At 36.1% G+C, this 26,675-nt stretch overlaps 2 protein-coding genes across 2 annotated transcripts in view; one reads left to right on the forward strand and one right to left on the reverse strand.

Moving 5' to 3' along the window:
• LOC121382916 (attractin-like protein 1) overlaps positions 1-9,009 on the reverse strand; it is a 57,358-nt gene extending 48,349 nt beyond the window's left edge. Inside the window, exon 1 of the mRNA XM_041512597.1 lies at positions 8,777-9,009. Coding sequence (XP_041368531.1) covers positions 8,777-9,009 — 233 coding nt within the window. The remainder of the gene's footprint in view (positions 1-8,776) is intronic.
• Positions 9,010-10,593: 1,584 nt separating this feature from the next.
• The window catches only part of LOC121384126 (nucleolar complex protein 3 homolog), a 49,761-nt gene continuing 33,679 nt past the window's right edge, over positions 10,594-26,675 (forward strand). The window contains exons 1-8 of the mRNA XM_041514366.1: positions 10,594-10,640; positions 12,479-12,765; positions 13,407-13,579; positions 15,971-16,182; positions 18,776-18,937; positions 19,530-19,623; positions 20,517-20,587; positions 20,859-20,975. Of these exons, the coding sequence (XP_041370300.1) occupies positions 10,632-10,640; positions 12,479-12,765; positions 13,407-13,579; positions 15,971-16,182; positions 18,776-18,937; positions 19,530-19,623; positions 20,517-20,587; positions 20,859-20,975 (1,125 nt within the window). The 5' untranslated portion in view covers positions 10,594-10,631. The remainder of the gene's footprint in view (positions 10,641-12,478; positions 12,766-13,406; positions 13,580-15,970; positions 16,183-18,775; positions 18,938-19,529; positions 19,624-20,516; positions 20,588-20,858; positions 20,976-26,675) is intronic.

Here is a 26,675-nt window from a genome sequence, read left to right on the forward strand (position 1 = left end):
ATTTATAAAATAGTCCACAGAAACAAGCATTAACAAGATGCTTTACTGTACACCCATGTAGACACCCATAATTTATAAAATAGTCCACAGAAACAAACATTAACAAGATGCTTCACTGTACACCCATGTAGACACACATAATTTATAAAATAGTCCACAGAAACAAGCATTAACAAGATGCTTTACTGTACACCCATGTAGACACCCATAATTTATAAAATAGTCCACAGAAACAAGCATTAACAAGATGCTTTACTGTACACCCATGTAGACACCCATAATTTATAAAATAGTCCACAGAAACAAGCATTAACAAGATGCTTTACTGTACACCCATGTAGACACCCATAATTTATAAAATAGTCCACAGAAACAAGCATTAACAAGATGCTTTACTGTACACCCATGTAGGTACACATAATTTATAAAATAGTCCACAGAAACAAGCATTAACAAGTTGCTTTACTGTACACCCATGTAGACACACATAATTTATAAAATAGTCCACAGAAACAAGCATTAACAAGATGCTTTACTGTACACCCATGTAGACACACATAATTTATAAAATAGTCCACAGAAACAAGCATTAACAAGATGCTTTACTATACACCCATGTAGACACACATAATTTATAACATACTGAAGGGTAGGACATAGCCCAGTAGTAAAGTACTTGCTTGGTGTGCAGTCGGTGTGGGATCGATCACCTGTCGGTGGGCCCACTGGGCTATTTCTCGTCCCAGCCAGTGCACGACTGGTATACAAAAGGATGTGGTATATGCTGTCCTGTCTGTGGGATGGTACATATAAAAGATCCCTTGCTACTGGTGGAAAAAATGCAGCAGGTTTCCTCTCTAAGACTATATGTCAAAATTATCAAACATTTGACATCCAATAGCCGATGATTAATAAATCCATGTGCTCTAGTGGTGTCGTTAAACAAACTTTAACTTAAAGTAGATTCTATTCCAACCCCTGCAATTGCCCACAGCAATCAGCAATGCCGTGGAGATTGATGTGCAGTTTTTAATTCTCCATGGCACTTTTTTACCTTGAAATATTTTTAGGGTTTTTTTCAATGCCATGGGGGTTTTTTTAATGTGGAAATTTTCTTAATTGCAGGGGTTGCCATTCTGTACTTGCTGTACAATATTTTATAAAATATGGTACAAAAACCGAGTTCAAAATAGTTTTAAGTTATATATACATGTACAGGGGACAATATTTAAAAATCTTAGATAACCGGAACTCGGTGAACGTGATTTTTGCTTAGGTAACCGACTGTTTGGTTACGTGAATTATATTTGCATTCCGAATATGAATCTGAAGTTTGTAACTCTTTATTTTAAAATAATATGATTCACTATGTAACCGACTGGAAGTTTGCGTGAAATATTGTGCCCTGCATGTATATACAGGTGCTTGTATTCATCAAGAATTAAACTACAAGTCTATGAGTCTACAACATATATGGCTATTTTTACACTTGGGAGACAGAAATAGGAAGAAACCTGTTACCACCACATAATTTACTCCTCTACAAATAAAGCATTAAAAGCTATTTTATACATACACGTCCACTTGGATGTACTGTTCAAATCCAGGAACACATTTTAGACAATATGTTAGATCACATTTTAAACAATATGTTAGATCACATGTAGTAGTGCGTTATTAAACAGACAGGGCAACATATACCATGGCCATTGATATACCAGATATATATAAAGCAACAAATGTAAGTCGTAACAGAAAAACTTAACAAACTTTTCAAAGCTTTTAAAGATTTATACACAAGAAAGAAGTAATTATATAATGGGGGGGGGGGGGGGATGTAGCCCAGTGGTAAAGTGCTCTCTTGATGAGTGGTGATTGGTCTAGAATCGATCCCTGTTGGTGGGCCCATTTGGCTATTTCTTATTCCAGCCAGTGTACCATGATTGGTATATTAAAGACTGTGGTATGTGCTATCCTGTCTGTGGGATGGTGCATATAAAAGATCTCTTGCTACTGACTGAAAATTGTAGCGGGTTTCCTCTCTCAGAATATATGTCAAAATTACCAAATGTTTGACATTCAATAGCCGATGATTTATAAATCAATGTGCTCTAGTGATGTCGTTAAACAAAACAAAATAAACAAACTTATTGATCTATACACAAGAAAGAAACCATTATATGATGGTATATTGTATATATGTATTGATGGAGAGAGGGGAGGAGAGAATATTGGAATTTAATTTTTATCTTTTTCTGTATTACATTTGGTTTTATTTTGTATACAAATTTATATTAAATATCATACCCAGGCATTGAATTTGGGGGATTTTTTTTATATTCAGAACTTAACATACATTGTTTTCGCTTCCTGTTTATTGCACAAACAAACATATGTGAAGTACTGTACAGAGTTCAAATTTCACCATGGCATCGACAGCAATTGCCATAGATAGATGCCCTCCTTAATTACCGTTATGCCCCTAAAATCTTACGGTGTCGATTGCAAGAAAAATGCTGCGCTGCTTTACTTGCTTAGCCACGGTGCACTTCAGAATATTTCTTAAAACCCAGCGTTTTATTATTAAAAAATGACACAAAATGTAACAGGAAAATCACAACTAGCAAAGTCAGGTCAGTTATACCAGGATGTAAAACAAAATGTGCTAAAATGCCCATAAAAATAACATTTAAAGCATTTTAAGTTGACAACATTTATAAATATATTTGTTGTGACTTGCACATTACCCGGTAGTAATTTTAAATATTATATTAACCAATATATCTTGACGACTTGGCAACACGATTGGGACGTTGTGGTCACGAACAAGCTTCATTCTGTCAAGCATGTCCTGAAAGAGTGGCAGTCCTCCTACAAGCAGTGCAGGAAGGATGAAGTAGTCTTGTGCTGTGGGCATATTTGATGCATTCCTTTATTTTAACCTTCTAGTGCCCAAATACTCAAAGTAAATACGAAAATTATCATATTCATTCAACTTACAGGAGTTAGTGTACATTGAACACTTCCATGCTGATTTTAGAATTTTCATAAATTTGTATATACTTTTAATAATGTAGCATATCTGCAACATTGGGCATTTAAGGAAAAAGTTATTACTTTTGCAAAATACATTATTATAGCATATACATGTATCTATATCAAAAATAAACATTAGAGTCCAAGGTGAAATAATTTTTGTCTCAGAAACTTATAACTCAGAAACAAGTTGCATTTGTGCCTCTTTTTTGAAAGAAAAGTTTGCCTTCGTGCCCCTCCAACTTGCCTTTGTGTCCTAATTTTTCTTATTTTAAATCAAAGACAACACTTGCTGTGACCCCCAAAAATTGAAATTCAACCCCTAACTGTATTTATTACATACATGCACCTTCTTTTATTTTTTTACACTTTCTTAAATCTATGATTAATACTCCTTTAATGGATTTACTTAACATTAAGGAAGGAAGAAAATGTTTTATTTAACAATGCACTCAACACATTTTATTTACGGTTATATGGCATCAGACATATGGTTAAGGACCACATAGATACTTAGAAAGGAAACCCGCTGTTGCCACTTCCTGGGCTACTCTTTTCGATTAGCAGCAAGGGATCTTTTATATGCACCATCTCACAGACAGGATAGTACACCAGTTGTGGAGCTGGAATGACAAATAGCCCAATGGGTCCACCGATGGGGATCGATCCTAGACCGATCGTGTATCAAGCGAATGCTTTACCACTGGGCTACGTCCCACCCCTACTTAACATTGAGAATCATACTCTGCGGCAATCTTGTGCAATGTTTCAAATATAATGGGCTTCATGGAAACACAGAATCCAGCTGAAATGAATGAAATGTTTAATGACACCCCAGCACGAAAAATACATCGGCTATTGGGTGTCAAAACTGTGGTAAATGCAAAATAGCAATATGGACTGAAAATATACAGTGTGTACCGTGGAATAAGTTATTTTCTTTACTGCACAATATGTTGACAGAAGAGTCATCTATGTATGTTGTCTTCCTCGTGTTGACACTAAATACACACACACAAAAGCCTGGTTGATAAAAACAAATTCAACTCGGTGAGAAGTAAAAAGGTCAAACCTACACTACATGTACAGGGGTGACACGTTACACACTAAGTGTTTGTAGCTGTATGTTCCACCTGAATGAGTCTCACTTAACACAATCTACATGGACACACCCACCATTGTGTGTATTTACTTACATACACACGTTTATCTCACAAACTCCCTGTGAGCTACCAGTATTTATACCACATGTACAAATATACTACTAATTAATACAGGTAGTTTTTACACCAGGTGAAAATACTGCAACATTAAACTTCAACTCATGCTCAAGTTTACAACTCAAAAGACAGAATATGGTTGCTGGCACTCAACTGTTGTAAATTTACATCACAAAATGATATGTTCAAGCAGCTTAAAATAAACTGCGTACAGTGAAAACCATACCTAACATGACAGCTAAAAAATTACACCAAACTAACTTATTAATATTATATATCCAATAACTTACCCATAATATCCATGTCATAAACCCATTTGATATTTACCATTATTAACTAGGTTAATATTTTGCTTTCAGTGGGTCATTTGTTTACAGCCAACAAGACCTGTCAATCTAATTAAAATTGTTTTAAAACATGTTTTAAGGCATTCGTAATTTACACGAAACATGTCGTATACCCTCAGGATAATTCGGAATGTTTTCAAATTATTTTTAAATCACTGGCAGGATTCTGCAAGTAAGGTTTTGATTGGTGGACATGAGCTCCAACTGGCTGGTGTTAGATCCACATGTAATAGTGGAGCTAATTTTAATTAGATTGCAAGACCTGTGTACCTGAGTGTAATGTTTTCACAAGATTTGGTTAAAATGTATGACATCAAACTAATTTGTGCTAATCGTGATGACATTATATTACCGGTGAGGGGACTTCAGTACTGTGATTTAATAAATATCAAATTAAAATGTTATTTGAGAAGTGTTATAGTCCAACAAACAGAAATCCCTACACATGGTTTTTAATATGTAAAATATCAACCTCGTCTAGTCAATCGGTATTTATCTCAGGAAAGCCTCAACAAATACTGATTAACATTGATTAAAACTGAGACTTGGTCAATATTTACATATTAAAAACACTTGTGACGAATACTGATTAACATTGACTGAGACTTGGGTCAATATTTACATATTAAAAACACTTGTGACGAATACTGATTAACATTGATTGAGACTTGGTCAATATTTACATATTAAAAACACTTGTGACGAATCCTGATTAACATTGATTGAGACTTGGTCAATATTTACATATTAAAAACACTTGTGACGAATCCTCTATTTATTACCGATATGGCTGAAAAAAGGTTGGTACATATCAAAGTGATATGTGCCACTAGAAAACCAAATGGGGCATATCACTTCGACATCACATGATGATCATGATGTCATCGATTGGTGCACTACATGTACCTTACATAAAGGTCAACCAAACGAGTTTAGTGATATAAATTAAGATCGATTATGGGTAATAAATAGGATATTGAACTCGCTACCATTTCATATCATGTTTATGTCCCTAGTGACAATTGAAAATTATTTCACTCAGGACATAAAAATGATATGAAATGGAAGCCTGTTTAACATCCTATAATTATTATACAGGCACAAAATTTGGGAAATTTGTTTTAGAATTCCACTGGACTTGTTAATGATTTAAAATAGATATTTTGGAAATTTTGACACAAAATCTGGAATTCACGGAAGCACAGAATCTTGTTAACTTTGTAGCCTGTTATAGATCATATTATTTACCAATGCACTCAACACATTTTATTTACAGTTATATGGCATCAGACATATGGTTAAGGACCACACAGATATTGAGGGAGGAAACTCGCTGGGCTACTCTTTTCGATTACCAGCAAGAGATCTTTTATATGCACCATCCCACTGACAGGATAGTACATACCAAGGCCTTTGTTACACCAATTGTGGAGCACTGGCTGGAACGAGAAATAGCCCAATGGGTCCACCGACGGGGATCAATCCTAGACTGACCGTGCACCAAGTGAACGCTTTACCACTGGGCTACATCCCCCCCACCCCATATCCAGAGATAAAAATACCATGCACTCTCTCGATGTCTCCTACAACTACCAAAACCCACGATTCACAGTAACCAGACAAAAAACAATGTTACTAGACTTGCTATTTTAAACACCATGCACTCTCTCAATGTCTCCTACAACTACCAAAACCCACAATTCACAGTAACCAGACAAAAAACAATGTTTATGATAAGACTTGATATTTTAAATACCATGCACTCTCAATGTCTCCTACAACTACCAAAACCCACAATTCACAGTAACCAGACAGAAAACAATGTTAATAGACTTGATATTTTAAATACCATGCACTCTCTCAATATCTCCTACAACTACCAAAACCCATAATTCACAGTAACCAGACAGAAAACAATGTTAATAGACTTGATATTTTAAATACCATGCACTCTCGTAAATTAGACGAGGTCTCGGCACTAGGTTTATTGACATTTAAGCAAACGTACTTGGGTGACACTTCATAGTCATCAAATAAAAACATTTCAATGGCAATTTGACACTGAAAGCTGTCCAGCGTTCAGAAAACAAAAAACATTAGGCATAACTTTATTTTGATGTAAGGACATCCAAAATGACGTCATTTGAGTTTGACATCATTTCCATTCAAAAATACACCGCGCCACATATTCTCACATCATTTGAATATCTAGTAATGGCGGACTGGAATTAAAGCTGCATGTACAGTTTACAAAAACATGTTGCATTAAGCTTGAGCTTATATAATAAAGAGATTATTACCCTCGTGTATTTCGGAATACAATTTTTATTCCCAATATATGATATTGATGATACTGAAAAACACTCTGGTAATAACCTCTATACATATATATATGTGTGTATGTGTTAAAATTACTAAATGTTTGACATCCAATAACTGATGCTCTATCGTGGTGTTGTTAAACAAAACAATGTTTAACTTTAATTCCCCAGGTTATTAGAGAAAAAACACAATTTCAAAGCCATATGCTCCATCCCAATCAAATTAATCCTACAGGTCTTTTTGTCCGGGAAACCCAGTCGGTTTTTCATGAACTTAGATCTTCACTGCTACAGTGAGCTGTTTTCGCCAGCTGAGCATTTAAAATGCTGCATTTCTCAGGTATTTACACGACCGGTGTGAACAATGCATGTTCCAAAGTTGTGACCACCGAGTAACCACTGATGATTTCTCAGGTATTTACACGGTGTGAACAATGCATGTTCCAAAGTTGTGACCACCGGGTTACCACTGATGATTTCTCAGGTATTTACACAGTGTGAATAATGCATGTTCCAAAGTTGTGACCACCGAGTTACCACTGATGATTTCTCAGGTATTTACACGACCGGTGTGAACAATGCATGTTCCAAATTAGTGACCACCGAGTTACCACTGATGGTTTCTCAGGTATTTACACGACCGGTGTGAACAATGCATGTTCCAAATTTGTGACCACCGGGTTACCACTGATGGTTTCTCAGGTATTTACACGGTGTGAACAATGCATGTTCCAAAGTTGTGACCACCGGGTTACCACTGATGATTTCTCAGGTATTTACACGGTGTGAACAATGCATGTTCCAAAGTTGTGACCACCGGGTTACCACTGATGATTTCTCAGGTATTTACACGGTGTGAACAATGCATGTTCCAAAGTTGTGACCACCGGGTTACCACTGATGATTTCTCAGGTATTTACACGGTGTGAACAATGCATGTTCCAAAGTTGTGACCACCGGGTTACCACTGATGATTTCTCAGGTATTTACACGGTGTGAACAATGCATGTTCCAAAGTTGTGACCACCGGGTTACCACTGATGGATGATGGCATGACATATCTGGTTTTTTGCCCTTGTATTTTTGGCTTGTCAAGCAAACAGGAAGAATAATGTATACCCAGTTGTAAAAATCTTTTTACTGTAACAGCCATGGTACTTAACCATGACAAGCAGCAATGCCATTGAGATTACTCACTGCTGCCATGTTTTAATTCTCCAAGGAAGATTTTTGGCCATATAAAACTTTTCTAGTTTTGATTATATTTTCTACTTAATTTATTGTTGAAAATAAATTATAATTTGTTAACTGGGTGAATTACTTGGTTGGCAAACATCCTGCATTTTTGTTATATATTATATCTAGTTATTTCTGATGGCAGAGAATGATTATATGACTGTCTAAATATCTGTCTAAATGAATTTTTTTTTTTAACAACACCACTAGAGCACATTGATTTATTAATCATCAGCTATTGGATGTTAAACATTTGGTAATGTTGACAGTCTTATAATTTCTATAAAAATAATGTAAACAGGTCTGCCTGCTACATTTTCCCATGGCCATTAGTATCAAGGGATCATTTATGTATTATGCACCACCCCAGACAGGATAGCACATACCACGACCTTTGATACATCAGCTATCGGGCACTGGCTGGAATGAAAAACAGTCCAATGGGCCTTCCGTCGAGGATCGATCCCAGGCACTTGGTGGAATATATTTTATTCAATTTTGAAACTTGGGATGATGATAGTAGTAATGGTTCTCACGTTTAGATTCATCTAATTAATAATAACTTTCTTCTGAACTAATCTCTTGTCAACTAAAAGTGTTTACTTAAGATCCATACCTTGCTCTTCCGTGACATTTCTCGCAAGACTTGCCAGACCAACCTCCATCGCATTTACAAGTGTTGTTTACACACTGTCCGTTCTCACAACCGTTTTTGTTACAGTCATAAACACTATATACAGTCGTAAATACTACACAATGAAATACACAAAACGTCAGTAATAATCCTACATACGACGTTTTTATACAATAAAATTTTGGATGAAAGGAAGAAAACACTTCTTCCGCCATCTTGTTGCAATTTTCCTCGGACACCTTCGGATGTTTTCGTCAAAAAACCGGCATGTACCGTCACTGATTCTACACTTCCATTTTTTAAAAGTTTTTATCTCCCCTTAGTGAGATGTTTATAAGTCCGGTAATCGGACAAAAGTTTTAAAATATGTTAATTTTTCATCGGAGGGGAGGGGCGTATCCCAGTGGTAAAGCGTTCGCTTGATACATGGTTGGTCTAGGGTCGATCCCCATTGGTGGGCTCATTGGGCTATTACTCGTTCCAGCTAGAGCTTCACAACTTTGTATAACAAAGGCCGTGGTATGCTCTATCCTGTGGGACGGTATCAAAAAGTGTATCCCATTGCATAGAGCATATTGCACTCATTATCTTAGATCTAGTACTTTTAATGTTTTATATATTTTCAACATCATTTTAGATTTGTATGGTCCCCATATGTCTGACGCCATATAGGCTAACCGTAGGCCTAATCAAAATGTGTTGAGTACGTCGTTAAATAAAACTTTCATTCCTTCTCGTTAAATCTGCCCTACATCCTAGGCGGGGTCATGAAGGAATTTGGAAGAAAGAAACTTATCGAATACAAGACTGTTTCCTCGGTGTACAGTATCCATCACCTTTGGACAACCTAAGAAAGGCAAATTCTTTCCGAACCCCACCACCGGTAAAGAAAAACACGACCCCCCCCCCCCCCCCCCCCCCGACAAAACAAGCCTCATAAAAAGCTTTAAAACCCCAAAACAAAGCCAAAAGTGGGGCGGATTATGTTCAAATATTTTTATTATAGATTTTAAAAAGTTTTTGATTTTGTGTTCTAGGTAGACCTACATATGTATTAATACTGTATATTCTTAAAATATCAATTGGACTTTATCTTATGCAGATATTTTGTTGTAAAATAACTTATTTTTCAATTCATTTATCCTAATAATTTTGTGACCCTACCCTTTTTCGTATTTTTGTAGAGGACAGACTGACCTCTGCAATACACATACAATAAGTAGCCTAGCCGCGGCACATCATAGTTATAAACTGTATACCAATGATTGTTTCTTTTGTTTAATGACACCACTAGAAAACATTTAGGAGATAATAACCATATGGAGTTTTTAGATTTGCGGGTGTTGTTGTCTATTTGATCCCGCAAATGTCATTTTTGACCGAAGGCATTATTAATCGTTGGCTATTGGATGTCAAACATTTAGTAATTTTGACATATAGTCTTAGAGGAAACCCGCTACATTTTCCCGTTAGTAGCAAAGGATCTTTTGTGTATACCATCCCATAAACAGGATAGCAAATACCACGGACTTTTAGGCCTACATACCAGCTGTGGTACACTGACTGGAACAAGAAATAGTCCAATTGACCCACCGACGGGGACATACATATGTAAAGGCATCCATAAAAACGTTTTTGCAGAGTTGGAGTTGGGTATGGAATGAATATAGCTTTCGGGATTCTCAAGCGATCGTGCCGCTTGTGTTATTCTACGGTTATCGGATTATTAACAACAATTGGTTATAGTTAGTGACGAGAATCAACTGGTTTTCAAAAATCTGAAACGACTTAGTGCACGTTAAAATTGTAACTGACTGGGGTTCAGTCAATATTTATTATGGCTGGTGTAAGTAACTTTTGTTTTTGTGCACGTGGTTGATCAGATAAACCACATATTTTACCATATTTCATACGCATCTATCCCACGTTATCATTACATAGGCCCTTTTCATACGATTCCTGTAAATATATTCAAAGTGCAGTAAAACCTGTGTATATCGGAACCTGGACAAACCAAAATCCTGTCAAAACCGTACAAGTTTCATGGGCCCGAATCTATCTCTCTCTCTCTCTCTCTCTCTCTCTCTCTCTCTCTCTCTCTCTCTCTCTCTCTCTCTCTCTCTCTCACCCTCCCTCCCTCTCCCTCTGTCTCTCTCGGTCTCTCTCTCCCCCTCCCTCTGTCTGGGTGTCTATCTCGGTCTCTGTCTCTCTCAGCAGGCATCGAAATAAGCATTGTGTCTGGTAACCCATTTACAGGTTAGCACAAAATATAGTTTATATGAAAGTTAGAATTGAAGTCCTGTTACAGTGTTCGAGATTAACGGTATCCCGATATCCCGGGGATACCAGAATTTAATTTTGGATACCAGACTCCAATGATCCAGTATCCCACCAGCCTGACCAGGATACCACATAATGCTGTTGGGTTTCTTTAATCCTGAGTTTTTATTTTTCGCTGAAACAATAAACGTAGTATTTTACTGGTGAAGTTAAGTAACAGTCTCGTCCAAGTTTGTTACGATGTTATTTATGAATTTCATTTAAGTGGGATACTAAATTCTCAGGTAGGATACCAGATTTTGAAATGTTAGTATCCAACAGGGATACTGCCCAAAATTTTTAATCTCGAACACTGTGTTACTACTACGCGGTCGTTCTGAAATTGTATCAGTGCGCGTGAACATCGGTACACGAGAAACGAAATCCGGAAGTAAATTTATCTAGTGGGTGCTGCTTAAACGCGGATTGCCGAAATTGCTTGCAATTGCACAAGTGCACACGAACATCTATGCAATTCCTTATGAGAAAATGAAACGCGGAAGTCCGGCAAGCATTGCCTGGTTTATGTTCGGAAACAAAACTACTGTTACGTTGAAATTTTTGTCGAGAACAAAACGCTGCTCTTTGTAACCTGAACGACCGTTCTCGACTTATTTCGATGTCTGTCTCTCTCTCTATCTCTCTCTCTCTCTCTCTCTCTCTCTCTCTCTCTCTCTCTCTCTCTCTCTCTCTCTCTCTGTAGTGTTGGATTATAACATCCACATTCAGGGTTTTTGTCAGAAAACAATTTTGGGTATGGAATTTGGGATCCCAGTTTCCTATCTCTGTTCACCTTGCAATTAGATATTCCTTCCATAATGTTTCATCTTGATATGTACATATAAAAATAATAGTTTTATAATCATTTTAAAGCCAACAGTGAAAAAGAAAATCTGTCAACAATTTTGGGTATGGCGCCATACTCAAATGAATTTTTTTGCGGATGGCATTTTACGCTCTGGCAGAAACCCTGACATTATTTTTATCTTATTAATGAATATTGATGATACACTTTGCTTACATTCACTATTCCACTGCGATGGCCTAGTGTGTAATACATAACAACTTTAAAGGAGCATGACTACAGGGTGCCTGTGTTGCAACCATAGTCAACAGGGGGTATGGGGGGCCTCCCCTGTAAAGAAAGTGGGTTAGGTTTAGTGTTAGGGTTATGAAAATCATACAGTAATGTTAAGAGTAATTAATTTTGTCAAAAGGTTAACTTAAAAAAATCAAATCTGCAAAAAACTTTGGGTATGGCACCATACCCGTTAAAAATTACCCTCTGGCAGAAACCTCGACAACTGGTGTCCCAGTATGTCAGAATGTTCACTGCCGTTTATTGTTTGTTCTTTATTTTTTTAGAAAAATAAAGGAAAGTCTAAAGTATCAAAGACGAGCAAAGTAAAGTTAGCCAACAAAAAACAGAATAAGTTTGGCAAACAGGGTAAGATTAAGAAATTGAAGTCGAAGCAGAAAAAGAAACTAGCTAGGAAGCTCCGAGATGCACAGGCCGGAGACCACAGTTTTAGAAAAGCTCAGGAAGAGAGCCGTGAGATAGAGGAACACGAGTCTCCACTGGAGGACCAGGATGTGAAGTTCTACTCAAAATCCGGGCTAAACACAAGCTTTGCCAGCAGTCTCAGTATCAGGTGCAGTGTGCAATTTTTAGCCGAGACTTGGAGCTTAGTACTAAGAAAATCACATCAGACTCTTACCTGGAGTCCTGATGGCTTCTTATATATTGTCACTTTAAAGAAATAATGTTCTATGTTCTTCTTTTAAAACAAAAAGAGTTATACCTACTATTCTATTAGGAATATGGTGTTCTGTTTCTACCTAATATTTTGCATTTGGTTAAACAACAATATAAACAAGTTCTGTGTCCACAATTAATTTGTTTGTTAGTTCTTTAATGTTAAATGTTAGACTTTGGCCAATCACTGCTCTAAGATATATGTTCACTGACCAAACAATGCTTTCAATATCATCTCTATCTCTATATACTAAAACAAGCTTTTATATGTGTTTTTAAATACAACTAATACATAATCAGAAATAGTAATTCCAACCAGACATAAGTCACAAGCTTTTATATTACAAAATTGGTATCTTAGCCATGAATGCATCATATTTTCATACTGAACATCCTGAAAATAAATTCCAGAATTACTCTCCAAAATCATTTTAATTCCTTCCATTGTCTCATATGATAATTTCTGGATGAGACTTTAGGTTTAGCTGACATTACGGTATGATTACCCGTATAAAACAGTAACATTTTCTTCTGCAGCAACCAGACAGATGGTAAACCAAACAAGAAAAAGAGAAAACAGGAAGTGACGGAAGATGAAGCTTCATTTGAGAAAATACCTCGTACCCTTCCAACCAACAGGAAAATGAAAATGTTGTTGCCGACCAAAGAACAAAGGCGAATCATTCCACAGATGATTGAACGAGAAGCTGGTTGGTGTTTAGTGTATATCACTTGTACTGTAAAGTCAAGTGCCAAAAGAAATATGAAAAATTAAGACCTTTGAGATTATAAAATTAAAATATAACAGAATCTGGAGCTCTATCTCTACTAACTAGAAGATGAGATGATCATACACACAGCTGTCCTTGAAAAATAAGTGCGACTTTTGGGTAATTTTAGCAGGTGAATTTTTATTTTACCCACTAGGTCTAAAAAATGGACTGCTTTTCACTTCGCAGGCCACTATTTCGAGTTCTGTGGTTTTAATTTTCGTTACTTAATCATTACTATATTGGATCTCTTCTATTTTATACATTATAGTATAATGTATCAAATAGAATGAATGTACATTGACATGGCAGGTAGTAATAAAATGTATAATTTATACATTTTATTATGATGTAAAAAGTAAACTTTGTTTTATTTAACGACGCCACTAGAGCACTTTTTTTATCTTTTTTTTTTATTATTATTTAAAAAAAAAAAATTTATTGTCCCAGATATTTATATACTGATAATGTCAGGGTTGGGGCCCTGAAATCATTATCTTACAATAGATACATAAATATAAAGTGCATTCAATAAAATTACTAGTTAATTGAAACAGTCAAATTTGGAGCACAAAATTAATGACAGACTAAATATATAATAAAAAAGAAATTAAACAGATAGACAGAGAAAAGAAGAAAAGAAAAATCCATATTTCCAAATATAAAAAACAAACGTTATTGGCTTTTAGGTTACAAAACCCCCCCACCAAAAACCCACCACCAACAGTATGTGTCTTTTATTGGAGTTATTTTTAACTATTAAGGCTAAGTTTAATTTTCTAGACATCTTCACTAGAGCACATTGATTTTTTATCTTATCATCGGCTATTGGACGTCAGACATATAGTCATTCTGACACTGTTTTTTAGAGGAAACCCGCTGTCGCCACATAGGCTACTCTTTTGCGACAGGTAGCAAGGGATCTTTTATTTGTGCTTCCCACAGGCAGGATAGCACAAACCATGGCCTTTGTTGAACCAGTTATGGATCACTGGTCTGTGCAAGTGGTTTACACCTACCCATTGTGCCTTGCGGAGCACTCACTCAGGGTTTGGAGTCAGTATCTGGATTAAAAATCCCATGCCTTGACTGGGATCCAGACCCAGTACCTACCAGCCTGTAGACCGATGGCCTAAACACGACCCCACCGAGGCCGGTTTATTATGATGTAAGTGCTTACAGCAAGGGAAATAACTCATATGTAGAGGCCAACTTGTTCTGTAATGTCTGCATACAATTTTATTTATGGTAATTTTCCATTCTTTTGTTTTCTAATTTAAATGTGATCCAAGAGTTTTATTATACTATTTAAGTTTTTATGATTTTCAGTGCTTTAGTTTCTAAATATGTCTTTAAAATCAGTGTAGACAATTTGATTTATTTTAATTTTCAATTCTTTTGTCTTCTCAATATGTCCTACAGGGTTTGAATTACGTTGTCAAAAGGGCACTGCAATTATTGCCTTAGAGGGGCATGGGATGAGGAAGGCACCACAGCAGTTTTAAGAACACACTAGGGGCACAACGGCAAATTAAGATAAGCTTTATGGGGAATGGAGGCAAAAAAAACCCCAAAAACAAACAAAACAACAGCAAAAAAACCCATTAATAATAAAATAAAATTGACTCAAACAAATTTGCTGGAACCAGAAACTATTTTTCTTGTGCCAAATGGTTCACTGCATACAGGTATTTATTGTGTATTGTTGTTTTCTCACACTATGGGCCTAAATGCACAATAATATATACTTTTATTAATAATATACATGTACATACATCAGACACATTGTTTAGTTTTTCGTTTTCTTTCTTTTGAGCCCCATTTTGATAATTTTTAGATGTAAATTGGCATTGATTTATTTTTATTATATGCCAAGAAAAGTTTTATAAAATTCATGGATATTATATCGTAGTTTACATTTGCCATAATACATGATGTGCTGCTGGTATGATTGTTTACGAAGAATGATATAAAAGAAATATGGCCTGCTGTGAAAAAAATATGGTCTGCTGGAAATAAGACAGCAAGGGGTGAGTGGAGAGTTTGGGACAGTGTGGACTCTGAGATGTATTTTAAAGCATTATAAAATAAAAATATTAATAACAGAATCACAAACTAAATGAAAAATGACCTGTAATTTTAGTAGGTGAATTTCTATTTCTATAGCTAGGTTTAAAAAAAATTAACTGCTTTTTGCTGACCGCTATTTTGAGCACTAACCGATTCCCATCACTGGTACTTACTATTCAGTTTATTGTAACTCAACAACCCAATGGGCCATGTATTTTTACTCATGTTGGAGTATTAGTAAACAGTTATTCATATTTCCAGCATCGGAAGAAGAAGAAGAAGAAGCCGAGAATGATAAACAAGATGATATTAGCAACGTTAATAAAGATGGAGCTGTTTCTAAACCTGCGAAGGAAGCACTGCCCGCCATGTCAAATGTCGAACTGTTTGCCCTGAGAAGAAGAAAGCTGGCTGAGAGGAAAGAGAAAATCGCTCTCTGTGTGTTTGCTGTCATGGAAAATCCACAAGAAAATGTAAGGTTTTATTAATCACTGACCAAAAACTAATCTCAAATATTTCAAGTGTTTTTGTGTTGAGCTCATGTCTCAGATATTATTAAATGTCTACATTGTCATACTTCATATGTTATAAATTTTTCTACATTGCCAAATTTTATTCTCCTACTTAAACAAACTAAATAGTCCAAATTGTTAGCTAAATGGCTAATTTTGGTTTTTTAAAAAAAAACCCAGTTGAAACAAAGTTTATGAATATTCAAAAAGTATTATTCAATACTGATAATATTTTAAAGTTTTAGAATTGTGTATAATTCCACAGACAAGGTATTACAGTGTATATTATCATTTTTTTTTTTTTTTTTTGTACAAAAACTGGTTAATTTCTGATCTTATTATATTTCGGACAAAAATCTTTCAGAACTTTTAGGAATTCAGTAGTTTATCACTACCTAAAAAAAAATCATATCCTTGTTATTTATCTAAAGGGTAAGTATATCTCCCTGCATTTCCACAGTTAACTCTGGGTCAAAAGAAAATTAGTTTTTCCAATGTAATTTTCATCCCCAATTTGTGTATTGTACTTTTTATATAAACATTGATATATTAATTTTCAATATGTATATTGTACTTTTTATATAAACGTTGTATTATATTCATCCCCAATATGTGTATTGTACTTTTTATATAAACATTGATATCATATTCATTTTCAATATGTGTATTGTACTTTTTATATAAACATTGATACCATATTCATTTTCAATGTGTGTATTGTACTTTTTATATAAACATTGATATATTCATCCCCAATGTGTGTATTGTACTTTTTATATAAACATTGATATATTCATTTTCAATATGTATATTGTACTTTTTATATAAACGTTGTATTATATTCATCCCCAATATGTGTATTGTACTTTTTATATAAACGTTGTATTATATTCATTTTCAATATGTGTATTGTACTTTTTATATAAACATTGATATCATATTCATTTTCAATATGTGTATTGTACTTTTTATATAAACATTGATACCATATTCATTTTTAATGTGTGTATTGTACTTTTTATATAAACATTGATATATTCATCCCCAATGTGTGTATTGTACTTTTTATATAAACATTGATATATTCATTTTCAATATGTATATTGTACTTTTTATATAAACGTTGTATTATATTCATCCCCAATATGTGTATTGTACTTTTTATATAAACGTTGTATTATTTTCATCCCCAATATGTGTATTGTACTTTTTATATAAACATTGATATCATATTCATTTTCAATATGTGTATTGTACTTTTTATATAAACATTGATACCATATTCATTTTCAATGTGTGTATTGTACTTTTTATATAAACATTGATATATTCATCCCCAATATGTGTATTGTACTTTTTATATAAACATTGATATCATATTCATTTTCAATATGTGTATTGTACTTTTTATATAAACATTGATACCATATTCATTTTCAATGTGTGTATTGTACTTTTTATATAAACATTGATATATTCATCCCCAATGTGTGTATTGTACTTTTTATATAAACATTGATATATTCATCCCCAATGTGTGTATTGTACTTTTTATATAAACATTGATATCATATTCATTTTCAATATGTGTGTTGTACTTTTTATATAAACGTATTATATTCATCCCCAATATGTGTATTGTACTTTTTATATAAACGTATTATATTCATCCCCAATATGTGTATTGTACTTTTTATATAAACATTGATATATTCATCCCCAATGTGTGTATTGTACTTTTTATATAAACGTTGATATCATATTCATTTTCAATATGTGTATTGTACTTTTTATATAAACGTTGTATTATATTCATCCCCAATGTGTGTATTGTACTTTTTATATAAACGTTGATATCATATTCATTTTCAATATGTGTGTTGTACTTTTTATATAAATGTTGTATTATATTCATCCCCAATATGTGTATTGTACTTTTTATATAAATATTGATATATTCATCACCAATGTGTGTATTGTACTTTTTATATAAAAGTTGTATTATATTCATCCCCAATGTGTGTATTGTACTTTTTATATAAAGATTGTATTATATTCATCCCCAATGTGTGTATTGTACTTTTTATATAAACGTTGTGTTATATTCATCCCCAATGTGTGTATTGTACTTTTTATATAAACGTTGTATTATATTCATCCCCAGTTTGTGTATTGTACTTTTTATATAAATGTTGATATCATATTCATCCCCAATGTGTGTATTGTACTTTTTATATAAACATTGATATCATATTCATCCCCAATGTGTGTATTGTACTTTTTATATAAACATTGTATTATATTCATCCCCAATGTGTGTACTGTACTTTTTATATAAACGTTGTATTATATTCATCCCCAATGTGTGTATTGTACTTTTTATATAAACGTTGTATTATATTCATCCCCAATGTGTGTATTGTACTTTTTATATAAACGTATTATATTCATCCCCAGTTTGTGTATTGTACTTTTTATATAAATGTTGATATCATATTCATCCCCAATGTGTGTATTGTACATTTTACACGGACGTTGATGTTTTATTCTGTAGATGAGCAAACTGCGTGAACTCTACCTGATGTTACTGGAAGAGGACCCAGGTATATCTGTGACGGTGCAGTCGTGGGCGATGCTGTCTCTCGCCGACGTTTTCAAGGATATCATCCCGGCATACAAGATTCGCTTACCAACGGACAAGGAAAAACAGCAAAGGGTAAAATGTCACGTTTAGTACAAGGTTTCTGTGACATCAGTTAGAACTGTTATTATTACCCATATGGTTACAAACATCTTGGTACATATTACAGTGATACGTCCCACTAGAATGCCTAGTAGGACGTCGTAACACTTCACGACGTCATCGACTGACACACTACAACTTACAGGAACGCCAACCAAACAAGTTGAGTGATATAAATTGAGATCGATTAGGAAACCTGCTACATTTTTTTCCATTAGTAGCAAGGGATCTTTTATATGCACCATCCCACAGACAGGATAGCACATACCACAGCTTTTGATATACCAGTCATGGTGCACTGGCTAGATTGAGAAATAGCCTAATGGGCCCAACGACAGGGATCAATCCTAGACCAACCCCACATCAAGCGAGCATTCTACCACTGGGCTACATCCCGCCCCTACTTACAAGACTAATTATTATTTCTGTTGGTTCTATAAAAAATTACAATAATCATTTCTATACATCAGTTTTAACTACATCTCGTAACTTTTCAGTGACGCTCTCATAACAAATCTTCTATATAACAGTCACCTATATTATTTGAGTTGTTTTTGTATGACAGATGGCGATGGAGACCAAATCTCTACACGGCTTCGAGTCGGCTCTCTTACTGAATTACCGCAAATACCTTGAATATCTTGAGTTAACAGCGAGAGGTTTGTATTGTTATTAGTCCTCTACCGGTCCAACCAGAGGGGACTATAGGTTTCATCTCATTCCTGTCTCTGTCCTGTCTCTGTCTCTGTATTGTCTCTGTAATATCCTATCTCCTGTCTCTGTCCTGTCTCATTTCTGTCCTGTCTCTGTCTCTGTTCTGTATCTGTCTGTCCTGTCTCTGTCCTGTACTGTCTCTGTAATGTCCTATCTCCTGTCCTGTCCTGTCCTGTCTCTGTCCTGTCCTGTCCTGTCCTGTCCTGTCCTGTCCTGTCCTGTCCTGTCCTGTCTCTGTAATATCCTATCTCCTGTCTATGTCATGTCTCAGTTCTGTCTCTGTCTGTCCTGTCTCTGTCTCTGTTCTGTATCTGTCTGTCCTGTCTCTGTCCTGTACTGTCTCTGTAATGTCATGTCTCTGTCCTGTCTGTCTGTGTCCTGTCCCGTCTCGTCTCGTCTCTGTCTCTGTCTCTGTCTCTGTCCTGTTTATAGCTTTATCATACAAATAAAATTTTGTCTTTCATGGCAATTTACCCAACTTTCATGGAGTTATAGCCCTTAAATTTAGAAGAAAATAGGTGATATGTATTGCTTTAGCAGTACTATCAGGATGCTTGTCTAACATGACTTAGTAGTGCAGTCTGTCGATTTAACTTAAACCTATTTGTTATTAATCTTGTGTGTTATCTTTAAGAATTGATGTATAATCTGGGTTTGACAGGACTGTATAATTTTTATAAAAATTATATTATTTGATATTCATGTGCTAATTAATAAGTAACATGTAATATTGTATGCTATGCCTTTATTTACAATAGTTATTGTTATTAAGCTTTCTTTGATGTAAAGGCATATCTGTATTATAATCTTATTCCAAGCGATAAAACATTATTTTCAGGCGAAGTAAAAGAATTTGTAAGCAAGAAGACAAAGAAAAATGGCCAAATTAAACAAAATTATCTACCAAAGGTAACATTTAATTTTTCTTGGAATAAATGTTAAAACATTTTATTTTTAAAATGTTTTATCTGTTTTTAATTATACTAGTCGGTACATTCATCTATCAAAGTCAGTATATTTAAAATAAAATCTTCAAAAAATTTTTCTCCACACTATTCCAGTCAGGGTGCAGTAGCCCGTTCCTTTTTCAGAGACATAAAAACAGACTGTTTACAGGGTGGTATTGCTTTCACTAAACCACTTACATATCTGATTTGATTTTTGTGTGTGTCTGTTTCAGCAATTGTCAGTACTTGCAGTGAAATGTCTGGGTCAGATGTTGATTGGTCTTCCACATTTCAACTACACGAACAACATCATTACAGTTTTGGTGCCGTTTATGAATAAGCAACGGGAGGTAAATGCATTTTCTGTATTACGCGTAAGCTGCTTTGACACACACAGTGGCGTAGTGTGGGTGGGGCCACTGGGGCGGTTGCCCTGGGCGCACAATTCTGGACTGGTGGAAGGGACTCGGGGAGTGCTAACGGTCCACTGGTTAGGGGACGCAATACTTGCCTTGCCCCGGGCACTGGCAACACACGCTACGCCACTACACACATACACACAAGTTGTATTACCTTTTTACTAAAGCATACAATAGAGCTGATTAAGTAAATGGTGATATATTGTGTTATTTTGTTATGTTGTAGTGGACATTTAGTAACATTTCAAGGGTGAATCTAGGATTCCCAAGAGAGGAAGTGGAGATGTGAATTATAAAAATGGATGTCTTGATCCTCGGAGATAAATTAACAATTACTCAAAACCACCCGCTTGTACATCTCTCGGACGGAAGAGCGACCTTAAGCACTCGACCAAACAAGCACTCCAACCCGGGGATCAACGGCCGGATGGTAGCGAATGATTTAATAACCGCTAGATATGACAATGCTTGAATCGTGACATCTGTGACCCCCTTGGTGGAACATCCACCCTACGCACTCGAACAGACCATGTATTCCAACCCGGGGGGGGGGAACGGTGAAACGACAAAAGTAAAAGCATATACTCATCCAAATTAGCTGGCATAAATTTAGCAATATAAATTAACAATTACTCAAAACCACCCGCCTGTACATCCCTTGGATGGAAGAGCGACCTTAAGCACTCGATCAGGCACTCCAACCTGGGGATTAACGGCGGGACGGTAGCGAGTGATTAATAACCACTAGATATGCCAATGCCATCCAGACCTAACCACGATAACCATATTATTCTACTGTAAATATGTTCATGTTCTGTACCTCGTGATTGACAACTGGCATACACCACCCGCTAACGACACATTAGTTTTTTGGGTTTTTTTTGTTGTTGTTGCTTTCTTTCTCACTAAGACAGGATCGAAGTCGCAGTAACCCAATTGGCTAATTAACCAGTCAATCAACATCATTAGATAATCAACCAAGATAAATATCGCCTATTTTTTGCAGCACTCTCATTGATCCAATCCAGCCAATCACGGATAAAGAACCCCACTACACCGAACTGTAAATAAACTGCATGAATTTGTCTTTGCACCCGCACCATGTTTTTTTTTTATTACTGATGCATTCCATCCTAACTAACTAAGGTAAGTCAACTAGGGTTCCAGAAGCAAAGACATGCAGGAAAACCGATACCCAACTATCCAGATAGCCTGAAGACAAACCAAGTAAGCCTACTAAAATCCTATATTTAGGGGGCGGGAATCAAAATTCTTCAAACTAAGTACCTAGATCGATGCATATATGTATACAATTGCTACTTTCCACCGTTAGTTTCGTTTTATTGCATTGGTAATAAAGTTAAGTATGCCAAGCACTAGGCTTTTTAAACCAGTACCTACACTATACGGGTTTAACCCTTCAAATTAAATAGCTAGGCTAGTTTAACTCCCCCTCTGTCATTGTATTCAATGCTATACAAGGTATCTCACCACGATTGATTATACATTGGTGACAGTACAAATATAAAGCCAAGCACTGACTAAATTATTAACAGTAGGTGCTATATACTACCTGACATGAAGAGAACAGCCTCTGTGACAGGATTTAAGTAAATAAAATTGATACTTCGCCACCTGCAATTTTAATTATCCACTCTCCTAAGCACATGGGCTAATGGAGGGGAGGCTACTCTCGTTAAATATATGTACCACAGGCATAGCAAACAATGGTCTTGCTTGTAGCTAAGCAGATATGCATCTGTCAGTTTGATATGCCAAAATCAAGAGGCAATGTTACCCTTCCAATATTCCATAATCATACTGTCAAGTCTGTTCAGACACCAACATAATAAAATAAAGAAAAGAGGTACTCTTTTTCATGGAACTAAATTCGTCGCCTACACGTCGCTCATTGGCTGAAATAGTGGTGTGATCCCTTAAGAGGGGGTTTGGAATGGGATAGCTAGTCAGTTTTGACACATGACATACTATGACGCATACCTAGTAGGAAAACACCAAATTTGGTCATGTCTTCTAATATGCATTAACGCAAGAGGCCATGAAGGGGGGTTAGCAACACTGGGCTGAAATAATAGAAAATTAAGCTTCTCCACACCTCAAGTTCACCTGACCAAAGTTATAACATGGAGGTGACATTCCAAATGTTTGCTGTTGTATAATGGGGTGTACTGACAGCAGAACCTTATGAAATGGTCACATTAAAATTACAAGACCATACTGGGTACTGGCATATTTTAATATGTCATATGCATGAACTTTTATTAAAAATTTAATTTAAATATTGGATTTGGCAAATTCAAGTGAGCCACAAAAAGGTTATTTTGGGACAGTATGAGAGGGAAGTATGCACACTGGCAGCTGTCAACGGGACACATGGGCAATTTCAAACTGGGAGTGAACTGAAGCCTAAAGTATCTGATGGCTGAGAGAACTGACCACAATCATAAACAAATTCAAAACAGAACACGCATCAGTTTACTGCATGAGAGTATTTATTAACATAACACACACCACAGGTTCCATTCCACTGAAGACTGCTACATGCTAAGAGATACAAAAGTTCACAACTTTTCCTTATACTAAGAGAATATACCACACCCAGTGTGCTAACAATGAAGCCAAAGAAAAATCCAACAGAAAACCTGCACAACAAGGGTGCCTTTCAAAAGGGACACCAATGTCTGTTCAAAAGAACTATAGGTGTTACTAAAACAAAGTGTCTTAAGCCTGAAGGTGACAACATACCAGTTACCAAGAGACTTAGTCAAGAAGAGTTCAACGCTGTGGTACACCATTGTGATAGACAGTCATACATCGTCAAGGATGCGGATGGAATTCCCAGTGACATTAGACTTCTCCGACCAACACGGATCTCAACTGGAGGTGGTACACAGGCAGGCGAATTCCTGAAAGCAAAAATGGACATGAATGATTCCAAAATTATACACTGTGGTATGCTTCTAAAGATGTTTAATGACAGTAATGAAGACCACAGACTAGCTTCTCCAGGGTGCACTGGCAAGTACACATGGAATCTAGACGTGTCAGAAATGGGGCCTGTGCACCCGTGCAGGACTGAGATGTCAAAAGTGTTCATTCACAAGTAAAAAATACAAACTGTATGAAGAGACAACACAGAATACTAGGAGGGGACCAAAATCAGCAAAGCCAAATGTCGGTGTACACGTAGGACTACAGAGCACATCTGTCGGTGTTACCGGTTTCCGGGGAATAATGCTGTGTGCTGGAGTCACCCCCCCGGCTACCAGCGGAATGCAGAATACTGCCAACGAAGTGGGACGAGTGACAACCAGTCTCAATAAACTTGACATGTCCATACGCAGAGCAGACTTAGTACAACTGAACATTAATAGGGGATTTTCAGCTGACCATCCCATTGCCATAGAAGGAGACTGCCGGTACAACAATCCTCTTTCAAGTGGGTGCGGTTCAACACCATTTCAACCGGCTACACAAGCAACTTACACTATGGTGGAAAATGAGACTGGCAAGAAACAAATAATAGGACTTTACACAGGAAATAAACTCTGCAAGGCTCGTGAGCTTCAAGCAGCGAGAGAAAATAGACTAATACTCTGCCCCGATCATACAGGTACCTGTACAGCAAATCTCCGGCTTGACGACACAATAGGAGACGAAGAACATTCTGCAGCTCAGTGTTCAAGTGACTTCTCATCAGACGTCTCTCCACTCACGATTGGATTCTTCACGACTGATGGCGATTCCCGTGCCGTGTCCGGATTACAGTCATCCCAGAGCAAAATATCTAAAGTGAAGATAAAAAATCTGAGAGACACCCATCATTTATCCGAATCACAAAGGAAGTTTACAGAAAGGGTCAAGTTCAGTGACAACATGTTCCCTGGAAACACAAAAGCGGAACGAGAAAAGGTTAAAAAAAAGATTTGCTATCGACTTGAGACGGCGCTGCCACAGTGAATATACATCGGCGCACAACCAACTTGCCGGCAACATGAACAAGTTAGTAAGCAAACTGTCTTACACTGCTACGAGTATACTATATTGTGTGACTGGGAAATGTGGAGCAACATGCAGAAAACATTCCTTTGTGTGCTCAGGGGTGAAAAAGGGACGATCAAACATGACATTCATGCCTAACGGTACAAAGTTAAATGTCACGGTAGAGGACGAGGCACTGATTAAACAATGCATAGACATACGACTGGGTGTAAAAGCCATTGAGAAGACTAAACTGAACACAAATACTCAAAAGTGTGAGAGCGTCAACAGAGCATACAGCAGAACAAATCCAAAAACTGTTACATACCATAGAAATTTCACCAGCCGCATACACAGTGCCGTGCATATGCTGAACAGTGGGTTTTCAAGTTCGGTCATTCAAAGATGTACAGCTGTGGGAGCTGGGGTACGTGACAAAACATCGGTCATATGCCACTTGAAGAGCATCGAGCGGATAGCCAGGAGACATGCGAGTCGTCAACGAACACAGCAATTCCAAGCCAGGAGGGCATCTCTAAGAAGAAAAAGATACAATATGTATGATAGACTTCATCGGACAATAACATATTCAAAAAACTTACTCGACCCCGAACTGAACTATAACTCTGTTGGCAACAAACTGTGAACACTCGGTGAATTCTTTCTGATATATATATATATATATATATATATGTTATAATTTTGTATGTATGTATTTATTTACCTGAACTATTATAAAATGCAATCTGGATATATACCATGGCCTGAACATTTCTTTGGAACCATATTTCTACAGTGCTGCCTTTGATTATTGATTACATGTGGCTCTAGACTTAAGTGGTGTATATTGACACACAAACTGTGGTGACATAAGTGAGAAACATCAAAAGATTTTGGTAAAGTGACTGATTTGACATGAATCATGTATCGAAGCCTGTGAACATTAATTGGCTTGTGTTTATCCTGACCTGGCAGTCTAATATTCATGACACCATATGCCATATTTTTTATAATGTCTGATATATCCATTCCATAATACACAATTATTTACATTACTCTGTCTTGTGTTTCTATTAATTTTATGCAAAGTGGTGGCTATCCACAGTGCATTCATGCTATATTTGCTTAATTATTATGCTAATTAGTGCTGATTAAAATATCCACCACACTTCAAAAAACTAAAAATGTGTAGCCTAGTGTGTGCCGATGCTCTGAGAACACGAAAGCACATGGCTGGTGAAGTTTGCACCAATTACAACATGGTCACGGCCGGGCCGGTGCTATGCACTGGTAAAATAGTGTTTAGGTATCTCACCACTATTGATTATACATTGGTGACAGTACAAATATAAAGCCAAGCACTGACTAAATTATTAACAGTAGGTGCTATATACTACCTGACATGAAGAGAACAGCTTCTGTGACAGGATTTAAGTAAATAAAATTGATACTTCGCCACCTGCAATTTTAATTATCCACTCTCCTAAGCACATGGGCTAATGGAGGGGAGGCTACTCTCGTTAAATATATGTACCACAGGCATAGCAAACAATGGTCTTGCTTGTAGCTAAGCAGATATGCATCTGTCAGTTTGATATGCCAAAATCAAGAGGCAATGTTACCCTTCCA

Source organism: Gigantopelta aegis, chromosome 10 (genome assembly GCF_016097555.1).
Source record: "Gigantopelta aegis isolate Gae_Host chromosome 10, Gae_host_genome, whole genome shotgun sequence".
Classification (NCBI taxonomy): Eukaryota; Metazoa; Mollusca; class Gastropoda; order Neomphalida; family Peltospiridae; genus Gigantopelta; species Gigantopelta aegis.